The 20169-nt window shown below is 36.3% G+C and overlaps 1 protein-coding gene across 1 annotated transcript in view; it reads right to left on the bottom strand.

Moving 5' to 3' along the window:
• Positions 1-20169, bottom strand: part of RGS9 (regulator of G protein signaling 9) — a 98325-nt gene that overhangs the window by 43337 nt on the left and 34819 nt on the right. The window contains exons 8-11 of the mRNA XM_044672254.1: positions 16978-17059; positions 15867-15929; positions 2295-2324; positions 1448-1509 (exon numbers count right to left, since the gene is read on the bottom strand). Of these exons, the coding sequence (XP_044528189.1) occupies positions 1448-1509; positions 2295-2324; positions 15867-15929; positions 16978-17059 (237 nt within the window). The remainder of the gene's footprint in view (positions 1-1447; positions 1510-2294; positions 2325-15866; positions 15930-16977; positions 17060-20169) is intronic.

Genomic DNA, 20169 nt, shown 5'->3' with positions numbered 1-20169 from the left:
CTGCTTGGTTTATACCCCAAAGAGATAATAAGGAAAAAGACTTGTACAAAAATATTTATAGCTATGCTCTTTGTGGTAGCAAAAAATTGGAAAATGAGGGGATGCCCATTAATTGGGAAATGGCTGAAGAAATTGTGGTATCTGCTGGTGATGGAATACTATTGTGCTCAAAGGAATAAAGAACTGGAGGAATTCCATGTGAACTGGACGACCTCCAAGAATTAATGCAGAGTGAAAGGAGCAGATCCAGGAGAACATTATACACAGAGACTGATACACTGTGGTACAATTGAACATAATGGACTTCTCTACTAGCAGCAATGCAAGAATCCAGAGTAAAGCTGAGGGACTTATGAGAAAGAAAACTATACATATTCAAAGGAAGAAGTGTGGGAGGAGAAACACAGAAGAAAAACAACAGCTTGAATACACACTAAACAATAACTCTAGTCCAAATATCAATAATATAGAATTAGGTCTTAATCAATGATACATGTGAAACCCAGTGGAATTGTGCATTGGCTAGGGGAGATTAGGGGAATTGGGGGGAGATGGAAAGAATATGAAATGTAACTATGGGAAAATTTTTTAAATTAAAATTTAAAAAAAACATCCCTGTCACCATGTATGTATTGTGGTTCATGACTCCTGGTTTTCTAAGAGAATACTACTCAGTAACTATGATGGTATATGCCTACATGAGTAAAAAAAAAGTACTTATCAAATGGTTGGAGGACTTCAAAGAGGCAATTGTTAAAGGCAAAAACAGACTTTTGAATGATGGATAGGACATCTCCTATCCCACCAAACATGTAGGAAATTTAGCTCTTGACCATGTCCCTTGACTTCTAGCATCTTCAACTCTGGAGTCTGTTAAGAGAGTACTCCTCTTGATAAAATTATTTCCTCTATCTTTGGTTGAGCTGAGATCTAATTTCACTCCTAGTTAAAAAGTTCATTTACTCTTTTGCATATTCTTTGATCTTTTCTAATATGTATTACTTGCCCAATCCCCAGAAAGGGATTTTTTTTTACTTTTAATGAAGAGATATTCTAGCTATTCATGATGGCTTTTTGTAACTAGCATTTGTTAGAAGAGGGCTAAACTGGCAATAGTGAGTTATGGGAGCAGGAAAAATACCTTGTATTCTAAAATGTTTTCCATCAAACCTCTAGACTACAGATACTTTAGGTGTAATTGATATAATCCTAACCCATTACCCCCTCTTTTGAGATAGCTGAAAGGAGCTCGTAAGCAGCCATGGCTCATCTCTTGTTCCTCACAGAACTTTAAATTGTAATTTCCCTTGGAGAAAAGGTGGAATAGATCCCGGATCAGATATCTATCGATGCTACACTTGGATCAACCATATCTTTACATATACACAGCCAACCCACTAACATTTAACACATTTAAAACTTCACTTGAATGATCATAGTAACGTACCCTCCAAGGGAGACTGATGATTTCACCGTAGACCTCATTAAAGCCTGTTGGTAGTACATCATCTGTAAGGGACAAAGGTATTAAAAGATGTCCAACCACCCATCTCTCTGGACAATATTTGATCCCAAATCATCTCTAATGGACTGGCAGTTCCCTCCCAAATCTAGGCTCATATATTCATATTTTCCCCTTCCACCAAGATGGCCTCATCAATACCAGATGGTATTGGTTGATGAGTGACTCCCAATTCCAGGATAAGTGGTCTTTATCAATCTTTCTTTTGTTATTTAAAAAACAAGAGACTGAATACAAAAATGCTCTAGAAATTCTTAAACAGAGAGATAGGAAAATAAACTTTGAAGCACTGTTTTCCTTCATATATTATTGGCAAACTCCAATGATGAACAAAAACAGAAGTAGTAATGCCTAAAATAGATAATACCTTCACTACTTCCTGGTTCTAAAGGTTCATCCCCTTCTCTACCCCACCACATCAGCACAATCTGCTTCTCTAGTCAACATTGGCCTAGAAACAAAAAAACATGTGATATTCCCCTATAGGAAGTACTTCAAATCTACGGATGACCACTAATAATTTTCTGCCCTGGACAGACTATGAAAAAGTCTATGGAGGCAAGTACAGAGAAGACAAGAACCACTGTAAGATAAACAAAATACAAGGCCCAATCCTAGGTATATAAATAGTAGGACAGTCCAATTCAGACATCAAAAATCAAACCCACAGGAAATTCAATCTTTCAATAGTTTGATATCATAGTTATTCCAAAGTCTATCAAATCTGTAACATACAAAATTAAATTTTACTGGAGTTTATTGGAATAATTACCTCTTTTCTGATCAAGGAAATTGTATCTTTCTGTAAAATAAAAGGCAAAAATCATTAAGCAGTTAACAATATAATTTTACTTTAAAAAAAGATCTTCTCGGCAGCTGGGTAGCTCAGTGGAGTGAGAGTCAGGCCTAGAGACAGGAGGTCCTAGGTTCAAACCCGGCCTCAGCCACTTCCCAGCTGTGTGACCCTGGGCAAGTCACTTGACCCCCATTGCCCACCCTTACCACTCTTCCACATATGAGACAATACACCGAAGTACAAGGGTTAAAAGAAAAAAAAAAAGATCTTCTCTCTTCCTTACCTGAATAATGGGACCTCTCCAACCTCCCTCCCCACCAAACTATAGCAGAGCTGGGTGATAAAAATATGATATAGATCTGATCTGCCAATATCATTTTCCATTATTTTAACAGCACTGTCAATGAATTTTAGGGTTACGTATGAGTTGGTTCTATTCCACCACAATGTATACAAATGCATCTGTAATATAAAACTGAAACAACCAAAAGTAATAGCTGATATTTATACAGTCCTTTAAACCTTGGTGATAGTATTATTATCCCTACATTGCTGATAAGAAAATTGAGGCTCAAAAATGTTAAATATACAAATTCAATACAGCTAAGTAAGTGGCAAGGTTCTTCTTTAAGTCTTCTGACTCTTAAGTCCTGTGCTTATAACATCCTGTCTAGTAAAAGTAACTTTGAGCTTGAGTTTTTATTATTTCTTTGTTTATCTACCTATATGTATCTTAAATGTATATGTGCATATTTATGGTTATACATAATATTTTATATATAATATATTTTCTATACATGTGTTATTTAATTCTAGGCTCAGTTAGATGTATGTGAAGGTCAGAATAGTGTGATAGAAGGTCAACTGTGGAGTAAGAGATATCTGGGATCAATTCCTGCCTCTGATCTATACTAACTGTGTAGTCACAGGCAAGACATTAAAAATTTTGGTATTTTAGACAACTGTCAAAAATCATAAACTATAGGTGAATTGCTCATCCATATTGGTAGAATTTGTCAAAAGTTCTCTATACTAATACAAACTTAGATATGGGCAGAGAGAGAGAGAGAGAGAGAGAGAGAGAGAGAGATGGATGGATAAATACATAAAGTGTGCCCTCTATCAAATCACCCTGACATACTTAACTATACTGAATGAATTTATTAATAGATTTATTCCATGGGGATATGTAATGACTGGTTCTACATTATTGAAAGTTGAAGCATTTGTCCCCAAAAAATTAACTATGCAATTTAAAGACTCAAAAAAACATATCTACAGTCAGCATTATCTTAAATAGCTATGCTAAAACTAGTTCTAATCTCATTAAATATTATCCACAAGATGGCACTATCTTCAAGAAGTAGTTTTTACCCTAAAATGACTAGATCAACTTGAGTATGAATAATAAGACTGTGAAATAGACTACTTCAAATTAGGACTCCTCAGAGAGAGAGAGAGAGCTACAAAGACTCTGACAACCTTCTGACTATTTCTCCCATTAAAATCAACAAAGAATTCTTGTAGCTCAACAAGGAGGCTTTCACCCTCTTTTTTCTTCCCAATCCACCGGGTGGTCCAATGCCACACTGTTCCATTAAATACAAAGTTACTTTTAGCCTCATTTTTCCAGGCCTGATTTTTTTTTACTTTGATAATTGTTTTCTGCTTAAAAGCAGAAAATGACGTAGGTATAAGAATTAGGTAATCTTCATACAAAAACAATGATAGGTCATGATTCACAAGTTAAAACTCACAAGTTCTAGGATGAGCCTCAAAATTCAGAGACTCTAAAATCTGTATTCTTAGAACTAATTTTGTTCCAACATCAAGGATCTGTGATTGTATTAGTCTGTAGACTATTGTCTATTTATATGAATTATTATATATATTATATTATATATATTATATATATGAATAAATAAATCCTAGAGAGTTGGCTGAGGTTGTGACTTGGCAAAATTTGAATCCATTTTCCTGACACTGTCTCTCTTCTTTACTACCCCACTTCTCAATTGAGTGCTTAACCAGTAATAAAACTGAAGAACTTTGTTATAGTTTCCCTGAATTATTTCCTCTGACAGTCTTTAAAATACTTAGCTCATTCTGCTAATCATAACAATTAAGTGCTGGCTCATACCCTCAAAACCAATAAGAAATGATTTCTAACAAGAAACATGAAACACTCATTTTTTTTTTCTTTTCGGGGAGTGAGGGGAAGGTGAGAGATAGATGGAAAAAGAAGTTCTTTGTATGTTCACTATTGATTTAGGAAGATGAGAAGCAAAGTAAAGAGTAAAGTCATGGGTAAAGTGAAGGCACCTCCCTGACCACTTTTTCCATTCCTGACGGTACCTTCAGTCATTTCTGTCAACTTATCAAAATGGATAATAAAGTGGAATGGATAAAAGAGTGGAATGCTTCTTGCTTCCCATTGCCACTTCTCTCCTTACCTCCATCAGTCAATAACCTCTCTTCCTTTGAGGGTATTGCTATCTACTACTCATTCAAAATCCTGAAAGCTGTTACTTAGTATTGATTCTAAGACAGAAGATAAAAATGCATACACACACACATACACACAAAGCTAGCTTACACTATCTAAATAATTCAGATATTTTATTATGATGATCAGGGCCTATTATCATTACCCATTGAAAATTTTATTGTTTTGGATGTGTTTCAGCAGTCAGCACAGCACTTGGCACTTGGTAGCTACTTAATAAATATTTGCTGACTGAAAAGAATGTCAATTTTACAGACTTCACAAACTTACAATCTTAAAAGATATTGGATCTGCCTAATAAGATGTGATTGATCATAACCAGGAAAGAATTTGGGTTTATCTGCTCTTCAAAGGGGGAGATTTTTTTTTCAGATCTAGATGCTGATGCATTAGACAGATAAAATAGCAGTATAACATGCTTACTCCAAATGAATTTCTTACCCAGCTGAAATCAGCTTATATGTAAGAAATGGAATCATTCCATTTCTTAGACAGCAATAAAATAAAAAAAATATAGAAAAAGTTAGTTTCCTAGAATCTCAAGAATTATATGAATGGCAAAAAAGGAAAATGTTTTCCAATTAACAGCACCATCATGGGAGAAAGATAACATATGCTTCCAGGGGTATAAATTTTAAGCATACTGCAACAAAAATGCCAAAGATAGAAATATCAGAATTATCTATCATTAAACAAATGAGCTATAATGTTGTGGAAGCATGTTTTTTAAAGCTCCTTTTTAATTTCTCCAAAATATTAAGAAATACTATTTCTCCATACTAAAACCTTCTTCAGACCTTCCCCTTTAGGAAAACAAAATAAAGTGTAGGGCCTTCCTTTGAAGCTTGAATAAAGGTGATAACCAGACTGAATTCTTTACTGCCTCTCTTCCACCTGGAGTGATTGGTGCTATGACCCAACTAAGGATGGTGTCTTCTTTTTTAAAACTCAAGGTTAAAATATTCATCACAGTAGACAGAGTGCCAAGACTGGAGTCAGATCTGGTCTCAAACATTTCCTAGCTGTGTAACTCTGGGCAAGTCATTTAACCCAGTTTGGCTATCCCTTTCCCTTTTGCCTTAAGAGTTGTTACTAAAATGTGGAGCCATATTTTTATTTGTTACTAAGACTGAAAATATGAGTTTAACATCTAGATAGGCAGACAGATAGACAGATAGACAGACAGACAGACAGACAGACAGAGAGATAGATAGATAGATAGATAGATAGATAGATAGATAGATAGATAGATAGATAGATAGATAGATAGATAGATAGACAGATAGACAGACAGACAGATAGACTGATAGACTGATGGATAGTACAGACATAGATGTAGATAGATCACAAGAAGGAACTTTCTCTTAACTTCCTCTTAAGAGGAAGTGATAAAAGGAAATGAGTGGTCAGTACTTTGGAATGATAACTCCAAACTGTATTTTAATATAATATGATTTTTGCTTTGTTCAGGATTCCAATACATGTTACCCAAGGTCTTCTTGGGGCAGAAAGCCATGATGGCAGGCATGGAAGACTATGCCATTTTGGACATCTCTCACTTTCAATTAGAAATGACTTGGAGGGTATTAAATGAAATTGTTTCTGGAAGACTTCATTCTAAATTATAGAGAATGATGTTAATATATTTTTCCTTTGAAAATGATATCATCAAAAGAGAACCGCAAATATTTCAATGAATCCTCACTGTGCCTTAGTTTACACTCAGACATATCACCCTGCAGCTATACTTGTGAGACAATAGCACTACTCTCTCAAGTGATATAAAATGAAAATAATTTTCTGTTCTAGTTCATGTGGTTTTCCTTTGGCCCACTATTTTTGTTTCCATAACCATAACGATCTTAATCAGAGGTTTCTGCAAAATGAACTGCAAAAACAATAACTACTTCAATTGATTTTGCTATTCTGATAGGGTTTTGTATCTGGGATTATTTTTTGATTTGCTTTGGTGTGGGTTTTTTGGGTAATTGTGAGTATGTGTTTTTTTTAATGTACTATATTAATAAGTATCTACTGGGTATCTCATTGCAATTTTTTGCTTTATTAAGATGTATTCATCACTTGCAATACCCCTCCCTTCCTCAGTTTGGGTCATTGGTGTTTTCTTCCCTTGCTAATAAAAAATTTTTCTTTAAGCTGGTCATGTTTGTGTTATTAAGTTTGTGTTAATTTGTGGGCAGTGGAAAACTCTTTATCTCTTTCTAAATGACTTCATCAGAATTACATCGCATGTAATTTAAAGCTAAAAAAGGTTGTCCCAAGAAAACCTCACTGTTGATCAGGGAATATTCCCTTGCCTTAGTTTGTATTCATAAGATGACAAGTTAAAGAAATTAAAACTTCAGTTCTGGGAATCAAATATTCTTCTTCATATCATGTGACTTCCTCCCACATGCACACACCTTCCATAATGAGTCATTTTCTAGAGGTCTTTAAAAGCTCATGTGATTTCCTTTTCAAAGAGATCTCTAAAAGGTGGGATACAGCAAAGCTTCTAAAACCTCCTACCAAAGTGCACCAATCTAAACAGAAAATGGTAATGCTATTACGTCCTTATGCTGACACTATCATTTTCTGGCCCAAATTTTCAAAAAAGACAAGACAGCCCTCTACCAGCATCAGTCCCCAAATCTTAGACTACTTAGGAATACAGCATCATTCATTTTTATATAGGTCTGAATCTGTGATTTCATAGCTGCTAGGAGCTTCCAGCTTCAAATACTTCCTCCATTTTGCAAATTGATCATTCAGCTATAATTTATAATCTTAAAGAGTTGCCCAGGGTCCTGAGAAATTAAATGATTCTCCAGTGTTCACGCAACTAGTATGTGTCAGAGATGAGACTTGAACTCATATCTTCCTTACTCCAAGATAAGCTCTCTATCCACTATCCTATGTGCTTCTCATATTTAGGTCTTTTTGTATTATCTCATGTGTCTTAAGCTCCATTTATTTAGTCTTCTGATGAATTAAACACTGAAATCAAGGAAAGGGATGTACCTAACTGGATTACTTTTCTTTCCTTCTACTCTAGACAAAAGTAAGTCCAACTAGGAGAAGGGACCCCTGAACTATCTTGGATGTATTTCCATTTCCAATGGCTACTTAAATCCAAGGCCCAGATCATTAGGCATTCATACTATCCACCTTAAAAAAACAACAACAACAACAACAAAAAAAAAAAAAAAAAACAGGGGCAGCTAGGTAGCTCAGTAGATTTAGAGCCAGGCACAGAGACAGGAGGTCCTGGGTTCAAATGTGACCTCACACACTTCCCAGTTGTGTGACCCTGAGCAAATCACTTAACTGCCATTGCCTAGCCCTTAATGCTCTTCTGTCTTGGAACCAATGCATAATATTGATTCCAAGAAAAAAGGTAAGAGTTGTTTTTTTAAACAATAAAATAAAAATCATTGAGGAAACTGAGGTCCAATGAAATTAAGTGCTTGTCTATTTTTCACAGAGATATCTATGATTTGAACCAGGTCATAGCCCTCCAAATCCAGTCATCTTTACAAATGATTTTGAAACAGTCAAAACAAATCATAGTCTAAGACAAGGCCAATAGAATGAAACATTTCATAAATCCTCATCTCCATCTCCACTTCCCTTTAGTTGCTGCTTCTGATAAAAGCATGCTGAAGTTGAGAGTGAAAAGAGGGTAGAATGCAAGGTTTCCAGGATTATGGAAGGCACACAGCTTGGAGGAGAATTACAGTTCTTCATCCTTCTACTGCACGACAGACTGGGGCCATCACAAGAAGTCACAGAACAGAAAAGAGAGAAAAATAGCTGGTAGGAAAGAGAAAGAGAGAGAAAACGGGTAAACAAAAAGGAAAACATGCCACAGGTCAAACATTACCATAACTAATGCAGCTCTCAGCACAGAAGCTGCATTTTCTGACATTGGCTGACAATAAGCACTGTCATTTTGAAGAAAACAAATTTTAAGTGATCCTCATGCAATCTTTTCCTGAGAGTGGATGATTATCACTGAAGGATACCTCTTCAGTAGGAAAATAAAGAGGGACCAAGAGGGGAAAGAACAGGCTCCATATATTATCTTTCCAAATTACTATAAGACTACTGAGTTCTTTTCTCCCAGGACAGAACATTTCAAGGTATCCTTGCAGCCTTCCTTCCAAAATGCCTCAATTTCATTCCGCAACCCCCTTCAACACTCTGGGTAAGGGATTAGATTAGTTGGCCCCTCAGGGTTCTGTCCAGTTCTAGCATCGAGGCACAGGGTCAAGGTAATCACAGAAGAGTATTTCACTGATATAATTATAAGGGTGAGGGGATGTAATTCCCAGTTGAGTGGATGTAGTCATAGAGTATAATCACATATGATGAGGTTTCAGTGCATATATAAAATGTGTCCACATTCTGATTCTTTTGTGAGGTAAGAAAATCTCTCTAATTAAGTCAAGAAAAGAAATTATCCTTGTCTCTGTGGGCATTGAATATCTAAGACCTGAGGAGCTTGAGGCAGTCAAAGCTCAGAATAGTTGTAGGTGGCATGGAGGAAGGCAAGATTTCTCTCTCTTGGTCTCCCCTAGGTCCTGGTATCTAGAAATAGAGTGCAAAATACTCCATCCAGAGTTCAAGAGTTGTGGAAGAAGTCCTTGGATTTAAACTAGAAAATGGCAAGAAGAGGGAAGGGATTTTCCTAATCTTGATTCTCCTCCTCTCCCCCTAATCCTTGAAGTTAATAGAATAGCAGCACAGACAGAAAAAACACATGGATATAGAAAGAAGGTCACCCCCCGCCCAAAAAAAGAGGAAGAAGCTTCAAGGAACCAGTCTCTGAAATAAAGAGTAATCTATGGGAAAGAGTAGATCTTGGGAACTCTGCCCACCCAACAAAGGTCCTGAACCCAAGGAAAGCTATGTGAAAATTCTATAAAAAGAGAAAAAGAACTGCCAGAACCTGTAGTGACAAGAATTGTCAATTTCCTTTGTTACTTGTCTATCCTACAAATATGACACTCATATATTACAATCATACAATCAGAGTTTGAGCCATCTCTCCCCAGGAAAACTTTGAATGTTTGTGGGAGAATGAGCTCCAGATTTACAGAGGGAGTATTTTTGTACCTATTAGTCTTACTAGTAAATAAATGTCTTTGGTGATAGATAACTAATAAAGGCTACTACTAGGGGCAGCTATTGTGTGACCCTAGCTGGGTAAGTCATTTACCCCTCATTGCCTAGCCCTTATTGATCTGTCTTAGAATCAATACCTGGTATTAATTCTAAGATGTAAGGTAAAGGGTTTTTTTTAATAATAATAATAATAATAATAATAAAGACTAATGGCTGATTGTTAATGGAGAACACACCAGTGTGGGCTATTATTAGGAGCAGCCAAATAAATGGTTATATATAAAGCCCAAGGGTAGCTATTGCAATCTGGGGAATGAACCCTTGGTTCAAGTGCAAGTTGAGAATTTCCCAAAGAAGGTGTTTATATATGTGTATATATATATATATATTTATGTATAGTATATATTATGTATCTGTATATACATATATGCATGTGTATATATTATTTATATACATAGATATATAAAACCTCATAGGATGACTGACTATAATTCTAGAACTCAAAAGCTCTTTGCTGTCTTATGATTACACAAGAATCAGCCATACTATTTGCAGAATACTTCTCCCTGACATTTTTCTTTTAATTTCTTCTTGAGAACACTCTTACTTCTCTTCCAAATTTTAGCCTTGGTGAATCTTTATAATACACAATACCTCAAATTCCTAGAGAACTGGGAAGTTACATGATTTGCCCAGTATATATGAATTGATAACTGATAAATACAATGAATCATCACAACTCTAAAGGACTCATGATGGAAAAAGCTATCCACCTCCAGATAGAGAACTGATGATCTCAGTGTACAGATGGAAACATAATTGTAATTCCTTTCTTTATTTTTCTTCATTTTATTTTTGTTTTGTTTTTTGGAACATGGCTAATGCAGAAATGAGTTTTGCATGACCTCACATGTATAATGTCTATCCTATTTTTTGCTCTCTCCATGGGAAGGGAAAAGGATGGAAAGAGAGAGAACTTGGAACTGAAAAATTAAATTAAATTAATCAAAATAGAATAAAACAAAATATGAAATGAACTTGGGCACAGATCTTACTGTATCTGAAGCCAGAATTCTATCTAGTATGCCATGCCGTATCCCAATCACAGCAAAATAATAATAGTATATAACATATAATATATTATATGTATCATATAATAAATAGTATATAATAACAATAACTCACATTTCTATGAGACCTTAGGATTCACAAAGCATTTTCCTTATGTCAAGGAGCATTTGGGGATCAGCTTCTTTGGGTAGAAGTAAAGTTTCAATGTCTATCAGCAAAACTCTAGAAAGGACCAGCGGGTCACTGTCCTAGGAAACACTTATCCACTCCTCTGTCATCCCAAAGGAAGGAAAGAACAGTCTTTCAAGGAGGAACAAGAAATACCCAGAGACTTGAACTGAGCAAAGCAGCAAAACAGACAGTTTCGTGTTTGGTTTTTGCTTTCAGTTTAGTAATTTAGAGTTCAAGCTGGAAATTCTGGAGAAAGGGTGATGGCTTAGGATTTAAGACTCCCAGATATCAAATTTTTCTAAGATTATTTTAGTCTATTTTACATCATATTGTTGGAAACCGTGTGGTGTAATGGAAAATGAAATTCCTTTCAATTTGATCCTCATGCTTGAGTTGCCAACATCTGAACTGTTTGAGCAACATAGGTGTTCTCTGATTCTTTTCTCTTGAACTTCTCTATAGCACCAAACCAAAAGCAAAACCCAAACTTAAACTGCTTTCTCTGCCAAGCCATTACTCAGAACAAACCTCCATATACTTGCCCACCTCTTTTCTCTTTTAATGGGGTTTCTTTTCTCCCCTTTCTTCAAGGAAGAGCAATTAAATAAACTTAATTTTAAAAAAAGAAAAAGAAAGTGCAAATTGCCTTTTTCTGGGCCATTGACAGATTCACTATATTCCTAAGCTCAAGTAGACATAAAAACCTGAACTTGCTACAGAATCTAGTCTCCAAATGTCCCCACTACTCTTACAGTTCTGTAAGGTAGGTAATGCAAATATTATACCCCCATTTTACAGTTGGGAAATCTGAGACTCAGGAAGGATGACATGACTCATGGAACCTTCAAATGTCAGAGCCAGGAACTGATCCCAGGTCTTCTCTGTCTCTATCTCTAGCATCATAACCACTGCACAACACTGCCTGCATATATGAAATACAAAATAATCTTGGAAAAGCTCTGTTACAGCAAAGATTATCTTTTTATCTAAAACTTGCATCTCTTCAAGTGCCTTGTACAGCACATACTGTAGATGCTTAATAAATAAATTTTCATTTAATTGCATCATGGACACAGATTATTATTGTACTTGACCTTTTTTATTTTATCTCTTGGTCCTCAGATCTCATTCCTCTTATTGGGGAGGAGCGTGGTGATGGCTGCCTCCTGACCTCCCCCTCCTCAAACACAGAGAGAATTTCAGAGCTGTCAGATATCTATGAAAAAGCAAAGCTTCAACCCCGGTACAGCATTTTATTCAGTAATTCAGTTTCCATAGCAACAAAGCTTACAAGGACACAGCAATTACCTGCTATCTGACAAGGAACACTGACAAGGGCTGCTATGAAAACAGAATTTGAAATAGTGAGATGGTTTGGGGTAGCAAAGAAATGATCGTCTTTGGATCCTGAAACCAAAAGATTTCTACTACTCTCTTCTTCTCAGATTCAATTCCCATCTTATCAAATCTGTGGAAATAACTGGTCCATCCATATGTCACCACTCTAATTCAAGGACTGAGGTGTTTGTTTGTAAGGTGAAAATAGGACCATTCAGGGCATCTCGGTGGCACAGTGGATAGAGAGCCAAGCCTGGAGTCAAGAAGACCTGGATTCAAATCTGAATCAGACACTTTCTGGCTGTGTGATCCTGGGCAAATCACTTAACCCCATTTGCCTACTCCTTGCCTTTCTATCTTAGAATTGTTACTAAGACAGAAAGTAAGGTCGTTTGTTTGTTGTTGTTGTTTTTAAATAATTTTTAAAATTACATTTAAATTTAAAAATTTAAATAAAAGAAATATTAAATAAAGTCCACTACTTTAATAAACACTATTTCATGAGCAGGCTGAATATTATACTTGGAGTTACCAAAATCCAGTCCCAATTCAATTTTATATATATATTTTTTTTTAATTTAAATATATATGTATAGAAAGCATGGGAAATATGGCAGCTGGATAGCACAGTGGACAGAGTGCTATACCTGGAGTAAGGAAAACCTGAGTTCAAATCCAATCTCAAACTAGAGACTTAACGAACAGTTTTTTCAAATTTGTAAAATGGGGGTAATAATAGTACCTACTTCCCAAGTTTGTTGTGAGAATAAAATGAGATAATATTTGTAAACTGCTTTGTAACATATATATGTATGCATACATATATATGTATCTGTATACATACACACACACATATATATATATATACACTAGCTATTAAATTCTAGCTATGGAAACAACCAGGAGACATGGTGGTTAGAGTGCTAAACTTGGGCTCAAGAAGACTTAAATAGGAAACCTGCCTTGACATTTATTAGCTCTATGACCCCGAGTAAGTCACTTAATCTCTTTCAGCCTCAGTTTCCTTATCTGTAAAATAGAGATAATAATTTCACTTCATTCACAGGGTTGTTAATGAATTCAAAATGAAATAAAATATATAAAATATTTTGCAAATCTCAAACACTATATAAATGCTATAAATAACATTACTATTAATACTACTACTACTAGGGAAAGCGGGCCATACCCTCCAAAACTGTATATCTTGAAAATAGAACCAGGATTGGGTATTAGTAACCCCCAACTATATTCAGCCTGCTCATGAGACAGTGTCTACTGAAGTAAAGGCCCTAATTGTACCTAAGAGGCTCCTGGCCAGAGACAGAGTGTGCCTAACAAGATCTAGCAAGAATGTATTTGCTGGGTATTTTGCAAAGACAATCAAAAGGGCTTTAAACTCGAATGGGTAGAGGAGGAATAAGACCGGTTGTGTGTATGCCCCAAGTTAGATACCCTAGGAAGGACCTGTAAAAGAATCAATCAATCAACATTTATAATGTGTACTATGTGCTAGTCACTGTGCTGAGTCAAGGAAGAAGTATAGTAGTTGAGAAAGTCAAATTTCACAGAAGAAGAAATTCTAAGAAAGAATCCAGCAGTAAAACCCATGGCCTCGAATACCCATTCATAAATGCCCAAAGGGTAGGCAATAAAAAAGAAGAACCAGAAGTCAGATTGCAAAGAGGTGAATTTGACTCTCTACCTCTGTTCTCTGGCAAAGAGCTTAAAAAACTTTAGGATTAAAAGTAACAGACCAAAAATGACTAACAGGGAATTGGTACCTAATAAAAATAAGAAAGAATTCAAGAGATATGGCCTAGTCAAAGTATAGTCTCGGATCCTAAAAGGACTGCCAGATACAACTGCTGAACCAATATCTGTGATAATCTGAAAAATCATGGGGGAAAAAAAAGACACTATAAAATAGAAAGACAAGTGTTTTCCCAGTTTTGAAAAGCATAGTCTACAAACTATGAACTAGTAAACTTGATTTTGATTTCTAGAAAAATTCTAGAAGGGATCACTAAAGAAATGGTTGGTGAACATCCAGAAAGAGAAATATTGATTACAAAGAGTAATGTACATGGTTTCATCAAAAACAGATCAGAGATCATGCCAATGTATTTTCATTTCTTTTGACAGGATTAGTAAACTAGAAGATGAGAGGAATCTTGAGGATATGGTTCGCTGATATGTTAGCAAAACTTTTATAAAACATCTTATACTACTCATACAGAGAAATATGGATTCAATAATCATGAATTAGCAGGACTACAAATTGGCCGCATGGCCAGACTCAAGAGTACTTGTTAATGGTTCAGTGTCAATGTGGCAGGATATCTCTAGTAAGATCTCTGCCAGACCCTATGCTGTTTAACATTTTGACCAATGACTTGGGATAAGGGATAGATGGCATGCTCATCAAACTGACAGATGGCACAAAGATGGGAGAGATAGCTAAGACAGGGGATCACAGGGTCAGGTTTCACAAGGATCTCTCTTGACAGGCTAGAGCCCTGAGATGAATCTAATAAGATGAAATTCTGTAGGGGAAAATGTCAAGACTTACACTTAGGTACAAAATAATCAGCATTAGAATTACAAGATGTGGGAGGCATTGATAGATAGCAGTTTGTCTAGAAAAGAAAATGCATCTCATTATCCTTCCCTCCTCCTACCCAAGCCAGCCAGCTAAAAAAAAAAAAACAAAACAAAACAAAAAAAAACTTCTCTTTCTAACTTTGTTATTGGAATAAAATAAGATAAGTCTTAAAGCTGAAAGGGACCTTATAGTCCATCCCTCTCATTTTTCAGAGGAAATCCATCACTTGACCACAGACACAAATGTATTAAGTGTCAGATCAGAATTGGAATTCAGGTCCTCTGATCACATATCTACCACTCTTTCCATTATCTTTATTTACATATCCATGCTGCTTCCTAAAGAAGAATAAAGAATAAGATTTCCTGCTCAGATTCCAAAGAAAGCTTGGAAATTGGAGTTTAAATTCAATGGCAAATTATTGGTTTAGGCACATCTTGCTTTGCTTCTCACTTCCTGTTCCCCTTTATCAACACAGATAAATACTTTCTTTCCAGTAATTTAGTCATTCTCTTCCCCTAACTCTGAACATAGAACCTTGTAGCCCTTCTTCTGTAGTTAGCATCCAAGGGTGCCTGAGCTAATTTGTTCCTGATTTTACATATTGACTTACCCCTCTACAAAGATCATTAGGTTCAGAAAGTGTTTTGCAAACCTCAAGGCAATATGTAAATGTTTGTTATGATTCTCAAAACCTCTTTGGGCAAAGCCCAGAAACATACCTGTTTACCTTAACTTCATTTGGATTGGTCACTCGATTTAGGCCATAGTCAAGGATATTGTCTGCACCTGGCTAAAGAAAACAATCAAAAATAACTTCTAATAGCATTCCTTTTTGTTAGTAGGAATAAGTTACCTGCCCCATATCCAATTCATTTTGTACTTTGAATAGATTTATCATTCCTTCTCTTCTGAGGAAACTTAGACTTATGAGTCATAACTTCATTTGCCATAATTAGGATTATCCCAAGACACTAAGGTAGGGATTTGTTAGAGCCAGAGTCTAAATAAATTATTAGAGAACAGACTAGTTAAGGGCAAACCTAGTTAAGATGAATGGTTAGGCACAGGACAAGGAGATGCCAATGCCCCACCCCGATGGGCTTGGCTGAGCAATTGGTAAACTAATCTTTTTAAGGAGTGGTTATTTTTTTTAACCATTTAGGAAGATGACCATACTTAAAAGTCTGCAGAATTCTTTTTAAAAGGTAAACTTCCCAAAAACATCATCAAATCAACTTGTCCATAACTAATAAATTTCTTTCTGAAAAGACCTCTTCTAGTAGAAATGTCTTCCTGATTGTCTCCTGATTCTAAAGGCAAAATTTGGTTCATTATAAAATGAACATCATCAAAAGTCACAATTCTATATATAAGAAAGGAAGTTCTATAACTCTAGGGAGAGTTTGAGTTTGAAGTCCAATAGTTCCAAGCAACTCTCCTAGTTGGCCTAAGTCTAGGACCATAGTTACATTGGCAGTAGGCTTGAAGTAGAATCAACATGGAAGAATGAGAAAAACGGTGGATTCTATGGCACAGGCAGAGACATAACTAGCACAGGATGAATGGAATTTTGCCTCAGGACACCAACCTAGAGCATTTCTTGATTAGGGGAATTCTATCCTGTCAACTCTTTGGAAAGTTCTCTAGAGGTTCATGCTACCATGTAACACAGCTACCATCCCCAGGATCTTATCACCTCCCCTAGGTTTGTGTTCCTCCTCAAGTCCCTATTCGGATCCAAGCATATGCTGTCAGATTGTCTTCCATATCACCTCTGCTTGCTCTTCCTCTCCCCTTTTGCCCCAAGTAAAATAATTTCTAGTTATGGCTCTACTCACAGGGCATCGGTGGACCAGCCAATAAGCTTTTTCTTGACAATCCAAGGCATACCTGTCTGCTTTCTTCCTTTCCTTTCCAGTTCTGCAAAGCCAAAAACATAGTAAAAGGACACTTTGTTCATTTAGGATGAGGTCTGGTCATCCTCCCTGATAATCTACCTCCTTCTCTTCCCCATATTTGCTGTCCAGGAAAAGTAGCTTACATTAACATTTATGTAATTGTGATGCTGTGAATTGAATGAATGAATGAATGAATGAATGAATGAATGAATGAATGAATGAAGCAGCATGTANGAATGAATGAATGAATGAATGAATGAATGAATGAATGAATGAATGAAGCAGCATGTACTAAGCACTTACTAAGTACAAAGCACTGGATATACAAATAGTAAAGTAAAAAGAACACCTTCTCTTAGGCAGCTCACATTCTAATAGAGGGAGGCTTCAGCAGCAAATCAGATTGAAATGGCCAGTGGTCCTTTGGGGGAAGTATCAAATGGTAAGACATTTTCTTTTTTGATTTCCATAGATTAAAACTTCTGTTTCTGGCATTGAGTCAAACACTCTGATGGCAAGAATTTCTCTTTTGGGTCTATAGAGTAAGTGTAATGCTTACTATAAAACTCACAGAAACTGCAGAAACAGTTGCTAAATCATATCTCCACAATGGTTACTTCAGGAAGGCAGCTTCATGGCTCAGAGGATTAAGAGCCAGGCCTGGAAATGAGAGGTCCTGGGTTCAGATCTGAACACTTCCTAGCTGTGTGCAACCCTGGGCAAGTCATTGATCCTCATTGCCAAGCCCTTATCACTCTTCTGCCTTGGAACCAAAACTTAGTATTGATTCTAAGACAAAAGGCAAGGGTTAAAAAAAAAAAAGTAATGACTTCAGAACCAGGGCCAGTGACCTGCACAGTCTCACTGTTACAAGATATATTGGGAGCTATTTCCACCTGGGTCCAAGGAGAAGTGGAAGTTGAAGTGATGACAATGATTTGACTCCCTGCTTTCCCCAGCACATTCTGTCTTCTAGCATTCCCCCATGATGCCTCGCCGCTCTAGCCAAGGTGGCTTGACTCCCCCATTGGTAACAGTTAAGTAGGTAATTGGTAATGATAGTGGAAGGGATGGCAGGCCCCTTCTCCACAAATGCTGGTTCTCTGCTTGATGGAATTAGAGAGGAGAAACATTCTGGAAACAGGCCAGAGATCTTGACTGCCTCATATTCAACTTAGCTTTCACACTATAGCAAGTCCCAGATGAAATCAAATTCTCTGGCACCTTAATTTTTCCCTGATGTCTCACTATATGCTTATGGAAATTACATGATCAATATCTAAGTAAGACTGGCAGCAAGAGATCAAGGCCCACACTTTATGATGGAGGAGGTTGACCTCTGGGAATCTGCAACCCTTCCTGCCTGTCAGTTCTGTTCTATCACATTGGTTTGTGCTCCCTGAGACAGGCATTTTTTGAAGCATTGTTTTATTTTGAAAGGATTTTCATTCTTGTCTTTTTACTCTTCCTTATGTCCATCAGGTATCAACATCAGAAAATTATGCTGGGCTTTTCCTGCTACAGGGGAATGGAACCTACTTAAATCCACAAGACTGGCTGATCAATGTTGTTATTTTAGAATTCTGAAGCAATCACTGAGGACAGCATAATACCATTTGGGTCATATTCTGTAATGTATATTTTCACAGACAAGCCAAAAGCACAACATGCAATGATGATTGTATACTATGAAAAGCAGAGCCAGTGAATTTATATCCCAAAAAACTCATTATGAATAATACACAAAAAGCCAGATTGGGTAAATAGCTCCAACTATATGGTGGGTTGTTTTTTTTTTTGGTGTTTTTTTAAGGACAACTGTTGACACCAACATAAATGAGCCAAGCTAATTATATTTCCCACTAGGTATGCTTGTTGATGCATGCTGATGGTTGAATGGGTAATAGATGCTTCTGAAGAATCATAGGGTTTCTATGATTCAAGGAAGCCTTTCAAATATCCTGTTTTCAATTTTCTGTGCCACTGAAGGGGAAGCAGTGATGTGGAAGAATCCAAAATAGGAAATAATCAGAAAATCATTTTTGTTCAACATGTTCTGATTTTTTTACAATAGGTTTTCTTCTTAACTATATCTTGCTAATAGTTAATATTAAACAAGTTTGCATTTCCTGAATAACCAGCAGTTACCATGAAGAGAACTATCTAAAAGCAAGCTGGGTAAGAGAAAGAAGGTAGCCTGGGCTTTTCCCCATGAAAACTCTACTAACGGGGTTCATTCTTGTAGAATATAAGCTCTTTGAGGACAGAGACTTTTTCATTTTTGTCTGTATCCTCAGTGCCTCACACTCTGCCTTGTACAAAGCAAGCATTTAATAAATGTTTGTTGATTTATACATGGATAATGCATTGCTGGAAAATTGAGAACAGGTACCAAAATAAGCACCTACTCCTCACCAATATTCATCTTTGAAGTATATCTTCCCACTGGAAGAGGTGCTCTAGGAATAAGAGACCTAAACTCTTTTCTTTCCCACATATAAAATGTAACCCAGTCAGTGATTCAATTTATTTAGTGTCTTCTCCATGCTGAGTACTGTGCAATGCTATTTACAGCACCCAAGTGCATTATGTGAAAGGTGGAACTCACTGTCTAGTATAATCCAGAAAATGTAATATTTTATGGTCCTACCATTCATACAGTCTCCTGTGTGCAAAACATTTAAGTTGATCTTTGACTATTTATTCTACCTTATCTCTCCTATCCAGCTATTCATCAGTATTTCTCATATTCGAACAGTTATCAAGTCCTATTTATTCTACCACTCATTACTTCTAGCACTGGTTTCCTCATTTTCCATTCCCACTGCTAATACTCCAGCACAGATAGTCATTATCACCTACCTGGACTATTATAGTTGACTTCTAACAGGTCTTTCTGCCTTAATTCCATCCTCCTTCTAATCCAATCTGCAAACACCTGCCAGATTAATTTCCCTTGCTCAGGAATCTGGTTATATCCCTCTTCTGCTTCATATTCATCAATCAGTCTCTACTGCCTAGAAATAGTAGGTGGTGACACCTAGGTAACACATTGGATAAAGTCAGAAAGTTCTGGGTTCAAATGTGACCTCAGACATTTAATGGGAAAGTCATTTAACTTCTGTCTGCCTC

The sequence above is a fragment of the Gracilinanus agilis genome, chromosome 4 (genome assembly GCF_016433145.1).
Source record: "Gracilinanus agilis isolate LMUSP501 chromosome 4, AgileGrace, whole genome shotgun sequence".
Classification (NCBI taxonomy): domain Eukaryota; kingdom Metazoa; phylum Chordata; class Mammalia; order Didelphimorphia; family Didelphidae; genus Gracilinanus; species Gracilinanus agilis.
Note: the sequence above shows the minus strand (reverse complement) of the source record. Positions and strands in the feature narration are given on the sequence as shown.